This window comes from Lepus europaeus, chromosome 22, assembly GCF_033115175.1.
Source record: "Lepus europaeus isolate LE1 chromosome 22, mLepTim1.pri, whole genome shotgun sequence".
NCBI classification, from domain to species: domain Eukaryota; kingdom Metazoa; phylum Chordata; class Mammalia; order Lagomorpha; family Leporidae; genus Lepus; species Lepus europaeus.
The window spans coordinates 958,092-967,582 of NC_084848.1; the positions used below are offsets into that span (position 1 = coordinate 958,092).

At 69.8% G+C, this 9,491-nt stretch overlaps 1 protein-coding gene across 2 annotated transcripts; it reads left to right on the plus strand.

Moving 5' to 3' along the window:
• The first annotated feature begins 2,891 nt into the window (after positions 1–2,891).
• On the plus strand, positions 2,892–9,491 carry TMEM179 (transmembrane protein 179). Of its 2 annotated transcripts, none has more exons than XM_062181370.1 (4): positions 2,892–3,233; positions 7,082–7,219; positions 7,517–7,595; positions 8,439–9,491. In XM_062181370.1, exons 1-4 carry the CDS (start codon positions 2,929–2,931, stop codon positions 8,616–8,618), a joined length of 702 nt encoding a protein of 233 aa, XP_062037354.1. In that variant the 5' UTR covers positions 2,892–2,928; the 3' UTR covers positions 8,619–9,491. The 2 variants fall into 2 exon arrangements, with proteins under 2 accessions (XP_062037354.1, XP_062037355.1); XM_062181371.1 differs by having other exon boundaries at positions 8,523–9,491.

The following is a 9,491-nucleotide window of genomic DNA, read 5'->3' on the forward strand; positions in this document are numbered from 1 at the left end:
GTGCCCTGAGTGTGTGGTCAGTGCCCTGAGTGTGCAGTCAGTGTGCGGTCAGTGTGCGGTCAGTGCCGAGTGTGCGGTCAGTGTGTGGTCAGTGTGTGGTCAGTGTGCGGTCAGTGTGCGGTCAGTGTGCAGTCAGTGCCGAGTGTGCGGTCCGTGTGTGTCAGTGCCCTGAGCGTGTGGTCAGTGTGTGGTCCGTGTGTGGTCTGTGCCCTGAGTGTGTGGTCAGTGTGGTCAGTGCCCTGAATGTGTGGTCAGTGCCCTGGGTGTGCAGTCAGTGTGTGGTCAGTGCCGAGTGTGCGGTCCGTGTGTGGTCAGTGCCGAGTGTGCAGTCAGTGTGCGGTCAGTGTGCGGTCAGTGTGTGGTCAGTGTGTGGTCAGTGTGCGGTCCGTGTGCAGTCAGTGCCGAGTGTGCGGTCCGTGTGTGGTCAGTGTCCCGAGCACGCGTGCTCCAGTCCAGGAGCTCCTCTGAGGACTTCCCTTGGTAGGGGACCGCAGGCACCCGGTGTTTGAAACACAGCCACTGGGGGGCCTGCGCTGTGGCGTAGCAGGTTAATCCTCTGCCTGTGGTGCCCGCATCCCCTATGGGTGCAAGTTCGAGTCCCGGCTGCTCCACTTCCGATCCAGCTCCCTGCTGATGGCCTGGGAAAGCAGTAGAAGATGGCCCAAGTCCTTGGGCCCCTGCACCCACGTGGGAGACCTGGAAGAAGCTCCTGGCTTCGGATCAGCCCAGCTGCGACCGTAGCAGCCATGTGGTGAGCGAACCAGGAAGACTCTCTTTGTCTCACTCTCTTACTGTCTGTAACTCTACCTCTCAAATAAATAAAATCTTAAAAAAGAAACAAACACAGCCATTGGAGCTGTTAACGTGCCGTCACACAGGCGTGTAAGTCCTCACCCAGCGGAGGCTGGCAGCTTCGTAGGACCACACAGAAGACACGCGTGTGCAGGGAGACGGCCCTGCTCACCAGAGTCAGCCCAAAGCCGCCCAGGGAGCGTGTTTCTGTGAGTCGTGCATCTGTTTAGGCGCAAAACGTCTGTAAACCCAGATTTCAGCTGCTAAGCTCGCCCTCCCTGAGCGGGGGTGGGATGTGGTGGACCAAGCTCCCTCCCTGGGCGGGGGTCTGGGGGACCAAGCTCCCTCCCTGGGCGGGGGTCTGGGGGACCAAGCTCCCTCCCTGGGCGGGGGTCTGGGGGACCAAGCTCCCTCCCTGGGCGGGGGTCTGGGGGACCAAGCTCCCTCCCTGGGCGGGGGTCTGGGGGACCACGCTCCCTCCCTGGGCGGGGTGGAGTGGACCAAGCTCCCTCCCTGGGCGGGGGTCTGGGGGACCACGCTCCCTCCCTGGGCGGGGGTCTGGGGGACCAAGCTCCCTCCCTGGGCGGGGTGGGGTGGACCAAGCTCCCTCCCTGGGCGGGGGTCTGGGGGACCAAGCTCCCTCCCTGGGCGGGGTGGGGTGGACCAAGCTCCCTCCCTGGGCGGGGGTCTGGGGGACCAAGCTCCCTCCCTGGGCGGGGTGGGGTGGACCACGCTCCCTCCCTGGGCGGGGGTCTGGGGGACCACGCTCCCTCCCTGGGCGGGGTGGAGTGGACCAAGCTCCCTCCCTGGGCGGGGGTCTGGGGGACCACGCTCCCTCCCTGGGCGGGGGTCTGGGGGACCACGCTCCCTCCCTGGGCGGGGGTCTGGGGGACCAAGCTCCCTCCCTGGGCGGGGTGGAGTGGACCACGCTCCCTCCCTGGGCGGGGGTCTGGGGGACCACGCTCCCTCCCTGGGCGGGGGTCTGGGGGACCAAGCTCCCTCCCTGGGCGGGGTGGAGTGGACCAAGCTCCCTCCCTGGGCGGGGGTCTGGGGGACCACGCTCCCTCCCTGGGCGGGGGTCTGGGGGACCAAGCTCCCTCCCTGGGCGGGGGTCTGGGGGACCAAGCTCCCTCCCTGGGCGGGGTGGGGTGGACCAAGCTCCCTCCCTGGGCGGGGGTCTGGGGGACCAAGCTCCCTCCCTGGGCGGGGTGGAGTGGACCACGCTCCCTCCCTGGGCGGGGGTCTGGGGGACCACGCTCCCTCCCTGGGCGGGGGTCTGGGGGACCACGCTCCCTCCCTGGGCGGGGGTCTGGGGGACCAAGCTCCCTCCCTGGGCGGGGTGGAGTGGACCACGCTCCCTCCCTGGGCGGGGGTCTGGGGGACCACGCTCCCTCCCTGGGCGGGGGTCTGGGGGACCAAGCTCCCTCCCTGGGCGGGGGTCTGGGGGACCACGCTCCCTCCCTGGGCGGGGGTCTGGGGGACCAAGCTCCCTCCCTGGGCGGGGTGGAGTGGACCAAGCTCCCTCCCTGGGCGGGGGTCTGGGGGACCAAGCTCCCTCCCTGGGCGGGGGTGCGGTGGAGCCGGGTCGCGTGCGTGTGGCTTGAATTTGACCGACAAGCGCATACAGGAGTTCGTGCTTGCACCACCGAAATGCGGTTTAAGCAGGGGCAGCAGCCGCGCCTTCTCCCCGTGGGAGCGAGCGCGGGTTAGCGCGGCGGGCGCAGCTCCCCGACAACTCGCGGCCCCCCCACCCCGGGCGACGCATCCGCTGACGGCGACTCCGCCACCCCACTCGCGCCCTCCCTGTGGGCGTCCTGGGTGCGTCCCTCCTGACCTCCCAAAGCCAGCTGGGGACCCCGCGCCGTAGCTCCTGGCGTGGGTGATGGCACAGTCGGGTCCCCGTCCCGCACCCCCAGCCGCGCCCCTCTCCCTGAGGAGGCCCGCGTCCCCCAGCCCCGGCGGAGCCTCGGCGCCCTCCCGGCGCGCGCCCGGGGCTGTCCGCGGTGCTGACCGCAGGCGTGGCCGCTGCGCACGCGTCCCGGGCGGGGCGCGCGGGGCTCCCGGCGCCGCCACTGCGCAGCCTCCCGCGCGCCCTCCGCCCGGCTGGGCCCGGCCGCCGGCTCCCCCGGCGCGGCCATGGCGCCCAGCAGCGTCCTCCTGGCGCAGTGCGTGTGCTACTTCCTGGCCTTCCTGTTCAGCTTCGTGGTGGTGGTGCCGCTGTCCGAGAACGGCCGCGACTTCGGCGGCCGCTGCCTGCTCTTCACCGAGGGCATGTGGCTGAGCGCCAACCTGACGGTGCAGGAGCGCGAGCGCTTCACCGTGCAGGAGTGGGGCCCGCCGGCCGCCTGCCGCTTCAGCCTGCTCGCGGGGCTGCTGTCGCTGCTGCTGGCCGCGGCGCACGCCTGGCGCGCGCTCTTCTTCCTCTGCGAGGGACACGAGGGGTGAGTGGGGCCTCCTTCCCGGAGGCGGGGTGAGTCCCTCGGTGTCCCGCGCCGCCCCGCCCCGGCCCGCCGGCCGCCCTTTGTCTGCACGCAGGCCCGGGGACCGTGAGGTCCACCGTGCTGGGCGCGCGGCCATCCTTACCCACCCCAGGAGCGCAGACCCGGGAGACTGCGCTGTCCTGGCCGGGCGGGGCGGGGGCGGGGCGGCTCCTTTGCGGGACTCCGGGAAGCCCCCAGCCCAGGACGCGGTCGGGAGACCTTAGCTCCTACCCCCCACTCCCGTGAGGACGGAGACCCTCTGCGTCCTGCCCTGGCTCTGGGACCTGGCCTGGGGGAGGGGAGGCGCCCCGCCTGGTCACTTCCGGGCCTTCTTCCTCTGCCTCCATTTCCCTCTGGCTGCTCAGGTCCATCCTGGAACCAATGGGATGCCCTTCACCTGGGTGGGGTGCGGTCCTCACCCTGGGGCCCCCTGGGGTCTCCATCCCCTGGCTGCTGCCTGCTGTGCCCAGGAGAGGCCCAAGGCCCCTACAGAGACCAGAAGGGCCCGGTGAGGCGCAGGTCCTCCCCTGAGCTCTGCCCGCCAGCTGTTGGCAGTTGTGCAGGAGGTCCAGCCCCTGAGGCCTGAGCCTGGGCCCAGGGCGAGGACGAGGGCACTCCCAGGAGACAGGACCGGAGGGGTCGTGCCAGGGCCAGGGCTCTGGGGCCTGGAGCAGGGGCCGGTGGGGGCCATCCCGAGGCTGCCCGAGTGAACCACGGACTGGGGCCTTAGGGCTGGGCGTGGTTCTGGGGCTGGCGTCCAGGCCTGCCGGGCTGGCTCCCTTGGGAGCCGAGAGCCCTTCCCGGGCCTCCTGCAGGTTCCGGCCGCCCTCAGTGGCCATCGGCTGTGAAGTGTATCAGCCTCCGCCTTCTCTCTACAGGGCCCCTCCCCATAAGGACCCCCGTCACCTGTCACTCCCAGACCCTAGGGCTGAGTTAGCCCTGCACTGACCCTGTTTCACATACGGTCACGGTCCAGGGCCAGGGCCAGGGCTGGGACACAGATCAGCCCTGGACTCTCGGATTGTGGACCAGGGCCCGCAGGAAGCAGGAGTCAACCTGGGAGCTTCCCAGTGCTCTGGATCGGGAGGTGGAGCTCTGCCCAGCGGGCCCCAGGCCAGGGGCCGGCCCACCTGCAGGCCTCCCCTCCTCCCACGGCCCGCTCGAGGGCTGGTGTCCCAGGATATGTGGGGGACATCGTCCCCACTGCGTTCAGGTCCAGGAGTCACCGGCCAGCGCCCCGAGAGAGCAGAAGCCTCTGTCCGAACCTGGCTGCAGGGGGATGGGCCTGGCCAGTGGGGCGGGACGGGGCAGAGGCCGAGCGGCCGTGGCCTGGTCACAGCCTTCTGGGCGTCCCTTCGAGGAAGTGGCCTCAGGTCCAGCGGGGTCAGCTCCACGGCCCTCTCAGTGGGCTTCTAGTGGGACGTGGCTCCAGTGGTCGGGACGGGCAGGGTGGAGGACCCGGGTCCCACAGGGGCCCAGTGGCAGTGGCAGTGCCTGTCCTTCATCCACGCAGCAAGTGGGGTGGCCGGCACAGCCCTTTCCGAAGAGGGAGAAACGACTGGGGAGCTAGGGCCTCCCAGAGCTCTCGCTTGTCCCCCCAGGGAGCGGCCAGGCTGACATGGCTGCCGGCCGGGGCTGGATCCAACAGCTCCTGCTCCCACTGGCCTCTGGGATCTCCGGCCCCTGCCTCCGTCCATAAAGCTCACATGTCCTACGTCATGGGCAGCCAGGGCTGGCTCCCCCCCCCCCAGGCACACATGGTGCTAACACCCTGCTCTGCCATCGGGGGGCTCTGGCCGGGTCGCTGTGGCTGTGTGCAGCACAGTCCGGCTGTGGTCTGGCAGGTGGTCCGTGGCCGTGATGTCTGTGGACAGTGGCAGTGCCTCGCCCGAGCTCTGTTTGCAGGACTGGGTCAGCGCTCTCGCGGGGTGTCCACTGAGTGGCCCCCGGGCAGGGGCACCTTACCCACCTCTGTACCCCTAGAGCTGAGCTCAGGCGCAGGGGCCGCCAGGAGAGTTTGCTGAGCGAGGGGTGGCAGGCACCCGCTGGGCCCTGCTCCTGCATCAGCAGCTGGGGCGGAGGCTATGTTGGGAAGCCCTGGCCCCCCCGGGGCGGGGCGCACGGTGTCTGGCATGGGACAGACATCAGCTCGGGGTCACAGTTCCAGCCCCGCACTCCACTGGTCCAGCCATGAAGAGCAGGCCAGCAGGTGCGGGCCAGTGAAGGGCCTCAGGGTGGCCGAGGGGCTGGGCCCTTCCAGCGAGCCTACGAGGTGACGGAGGGGGCGGACGGCTCGGGGCTCGGGGGCACTGCCCTGAGCTGATGTTAGGTGTTGAGGGAACCCGTGGGTGGGTGGAGTCAGTGACGCTGGCCGCGGCGGGGCAGAGGGGTGGGCTGAGGTGGCTGTGGGTGCAGCTTTGCCCCAGGAGGTGGAGCATGGAGGTGGGGGGGTGGGGTTGGTGGCTGCCTGTGATTGACAGGCTGGGGGCGCGGGGTTAAAACAACCCATCTGCCTGCCCACACCTGTCACTCAGCCTTCAAACTGCTCAGCTCCCCAGGATTCCTGTCACCATGGAGACAGCACATCCCAGCAGGGATATGAAGTTAACCCCGTGTGTGCCAGCGCTGCTGTCCTGTCCTGGGTGCTGTGGGGGCGGGCGAGTGGCTTTGGGAACTCCTAGCTGGCCCCGGGCAAGGCTGTGGACACAGGTGCACAGCCAGATGCCTTGGGCGGTCCCTGTGGACAGGAGGACGTGAGGGGGCCAGGGTCCTGCAGGCGTGGGACTCCGTGTGGCCCAGCCGATTCTTGCTCTGCATGTGGAGATGCTGGCCGGGCAGAGCAGGGTGTGGGGAGCAGCCCGGGTACCCCTGCTGTCCTCTGAGCCTCGAGGAGCCAGAGGCTCCACCCCCCCCCTGCAGCTTGCTCTCCCCAGGGTGGGCACAGCAGTCCCTGAGCCATGGGGGACTGGGCACTCGCGACCCCGCTCCTGCACCCCCACCTCCTGGGGGCAGTGCTGGCTTGGGGCGCCCAGGGAGGGCTGGGACCTGGCCTGGCAGGGCTCAGGAGCACATGGGTCCTTCGCCGTGTCCAGCTCGCCCAGAAAGCGGCTCCGAGCAGCAGCTGGCAGGGGGTCAGGGCCGGGTCCTGGCGGAGAGCAGAGGGAGGTGGCTGTGGTGCATCCCCGTCCACTCAGAGCCCAGGGCCAGGCGGGCCCCAGGTTGGGCGTTTGGAGCTGGTCACCACTGGGGTCCCAGCAGAAACATGGCCACTCGCTGAGGACTAATGTGGGGGCCCTGGCTGAGCTGAGGGGAGGGGCCTGGGGGGAGGGTTGCGAGGAGGGGGCGGGGCGTGGGGTCACTGGTGTTCCCCAGCGGTGGAGGGCTGAAGGTTGGGGGGAGATGCCCACACCGAGGCGTGGGAGCAGCCTGGGGCCAGGCCCCCCCCCCCCCCCCCCACCGACCGCCCACACTGAGCTGCGAGCCCGGCCGGGGCTGTCCCAGGTGCTGTGACACCGGCATTTTGGTCTTTGGAGACTTTGGGGGGAGTTGTGGGCCCCTGCCCTGCCCTCCTTGGGTGGCCCTTCTGACACCGGTGTGGGAGGGGGGCTCAGCCCTCCTGCCCCGGCCCCTGGCAGCTCCTTCCTGCACGCCTTCTGACACCGGGGCGGGGAGGGGGCTCGACCCTCCTGCCCCGGCCCCAGCAGCCGCTCTGCCCCTGGCAGCTCCTTCCTGCACGCCTTCTGACACCGGGGCGGGGAGGGGGCTCGACCCTCCTGCCCCGGCCCCAGCAGCCGCTCTGCCCCTGGCAGCTCCTTCCTGCACGCCTTCCTGAGCCTCCTGGTCAGTGCCTTCGTGGTCTTCCTCGTCTTCATCGCCGGCACCATCGTGAGCGTGGGCTTCTCCATGTGGTGTGACGTCATCACCGAGAAGGGCACCCTGCCCCACAGGTGCGCCCCCCATGTCTGCCGGCTTCCTCCTGGTGCTAGGAGCCAGTGAGGCCCCTGGGGCGGGGTTGTCCACTTCCTGTCAGTTGCGGGGAGCAGCCTGTGCCCGCTGCATCTGAGAGCTGGTGACCTCTGCCGGGCAGTGAGGGTCAGGGGCAGAATGTCCAGGGAAGCAGAGGCCAGCTGGGGGTGGGCCTGCAGGTTCCTGTTCCCCTGATGAGGCCCCTCCTGTGGGGACAGCCCCCAGCCCAAGGAGGTGACACCTGGCCTCCCTGGGTCACCTTTGGGGGGGCTTTTCAGCTGTGAGGCGCTCCAGGACATCGACCTAGAACTGAGCGTGGACAACTCCGCCTTCTACGACCAGCTGGCCATCGCCCAGGTGGGCAGGGTCTGGGGCGGGGCCTGCAATGTGGGGGCGTGTCACTGCCTAGGTGGGCAGGGTCTGGAGGAGGGATGTGGGCCGGAGAGCTGGGTCTTGACTGGTGGGTGGGTGTGTGGAGGTGCGGGCTGGGGGGATGGGGGACAAGAGGGAAGGCAACAGGAAGGAGATGGGGGTGGGGGTGGGGGTCGAGGCACCCTAAACAGAACTGGGTACCTGATCCTGGGTTCCCAAGTGTGGGGGCCAAGTTTGGCTTCTGGCCTTGGCACCAGGCCAGCCCCGCTCAGGGTCACGTGTTGGCTGGGGGATGTAGGGTAGGCACCAGGTAAGGGAATCGGCCCGCACTGTGGACGCCCCCACAGCACCCACCACCCTCCAGATGCCACCGCGGCCAGGGCAGGGCCAGAGCAGTCAGCAAGGACCTGGGGGGTCCCAGGAGTGGGGCCTGTCCTCTAAGCCCGCACCTGTGTTAGGTGGAGGTGACACAGGCCTGGTGCCACCCCCTTCCACACAGCAGGACCCGCCCCCAGACTGGCTCCGGGGAGCCTGAGGACCCTGCCATGGCCAAGGGCTCCAGGCCCCGCCCCTGGGGGAGAATGCACTGCCCCTGCCTTGCCCCACCCCGGAGACCCAGTCCTGGCCCTGGGCTGAGGGTGGCTCACAGGTGGCTGGGGCCTGGGATGGCCGTGGGGAGGGAGCAATGGGGCTGGGCCTGGGTGGCGTCTCCTGGGTCCTCGTGACCCCTGGCCGTGCTTTCCTGCAGGGGGAGGTGGGGGGACCCGCGGTGGGCAGTGGGCGGTGGGCGCTGGCCCGCGGCCCCTGACGCCGCCCTGCTCTCTGCAGTTCGGGCTCTGGGCCTCGTGGCTGGCCTGGCTGGCCGTCACGGTGCTGGCCTTCCTGAAGGTGTACCACAACTACCGCCAGCAGGACCTGCTGGACAGCCTGGTGCACGAGAAGGAGCTGCTGCTGGCCAGGCCGGCCGCCCGCGCCGCCTTCCCGGGGGACAGGAGCGCCGTCATCTAGGGCCCAGCGCCCACACAGCCCTGCATGCGCCCCCCACCCGCGGGCCCCTCCCCCTGGGGAGCCTGTGCTCCACCCCATCCCCAGGACCCCTCCCCCCTCCTGCGCTCCTCCCAGTCCCGACCCCATGCTGTCTCCACGCCACTTGTCCAGGAGGCCGCTGGACGTTGCTCTTGCCCCTGACTGCCAGGCGGCTGGGGCCCTGGTCTGTGGGGAGCCCCGGAGCTGCAGCAGGGCCCGAGGCCAGGGGCGGAGTCGCCTTACTGCGGGTGCTGGCTGGAGGGAGCAGGCCTGGCGCCGCGTGGCCGCTGCGTGGACAGTGCCCCTTCAGGGGCCCCCTCTCTGCCACAGGACTGGCCTGCGTGTCCGTCTCACTGTGCGGCCCTGTGGCGGGAGGCAGCGCAGCAGGTGCAGCCACGGGTGTCTGCGTGTGGGTGTGCACGTGTGACTGCATGAGTACATGTGAGTGTGTGGGTGTGCACGCATGTGAGCCTGTGTACATGGTGGGGCTCCCTGTGCTGGGCTGCCCCCTTGCACCCCTGTGGGCTCTGTACTTGCAGAGCCCGACCCCCAAGGGGAGGGAGCTGCCTTCAGAATCGGTGTGGCCAAGGAACACAGGGCAGCAGCGGAGCCGGGATGTGAACCCGTGACCTGTGCTGGAGGCTTTTCCTCCACTCAGCACAGAGCACTTGGGGCTGCTTGGCTTGGGCCCCTTCCTCCATGGCGTCCCCAGCTGGCAGGTCCTTCCTGCCTTCCAGGCTGGGAGGCAGCGGTTTTCCAGAGGGCTGGCGGTGGTGGGGCACCTGCCAGGGTGCTGTGTGGGCGGGGCACCTGCAAGGTGCTGAGTGGGCGGGGCACCTGCCAGGGTGCTGTGTG

Coding starts and splice junctions, on each gene's coding strand:
- TMEM179 (XM_062181370.1), top strand. CDS start 2,929: ATGGCGCCCAGCAGCGTCCTCCTGGCGCAGTGCGTGTGCTACTTCCTG. Junction 3,234..7,081: donor CTCTGCGAGGGACACGAGGG/GTGAGTGGGGCC, acceptor TGCCCCTGGCAG/CTCCTTCCTGCACGCCTTCC. Junction 7,220..7,516: donor AAGGGCACCCTGCCCCACAG/GTGCGCCCCCCA, acceptor GGGGCTTTTCAG/CTGTGAGGCGCTCCAGGACA.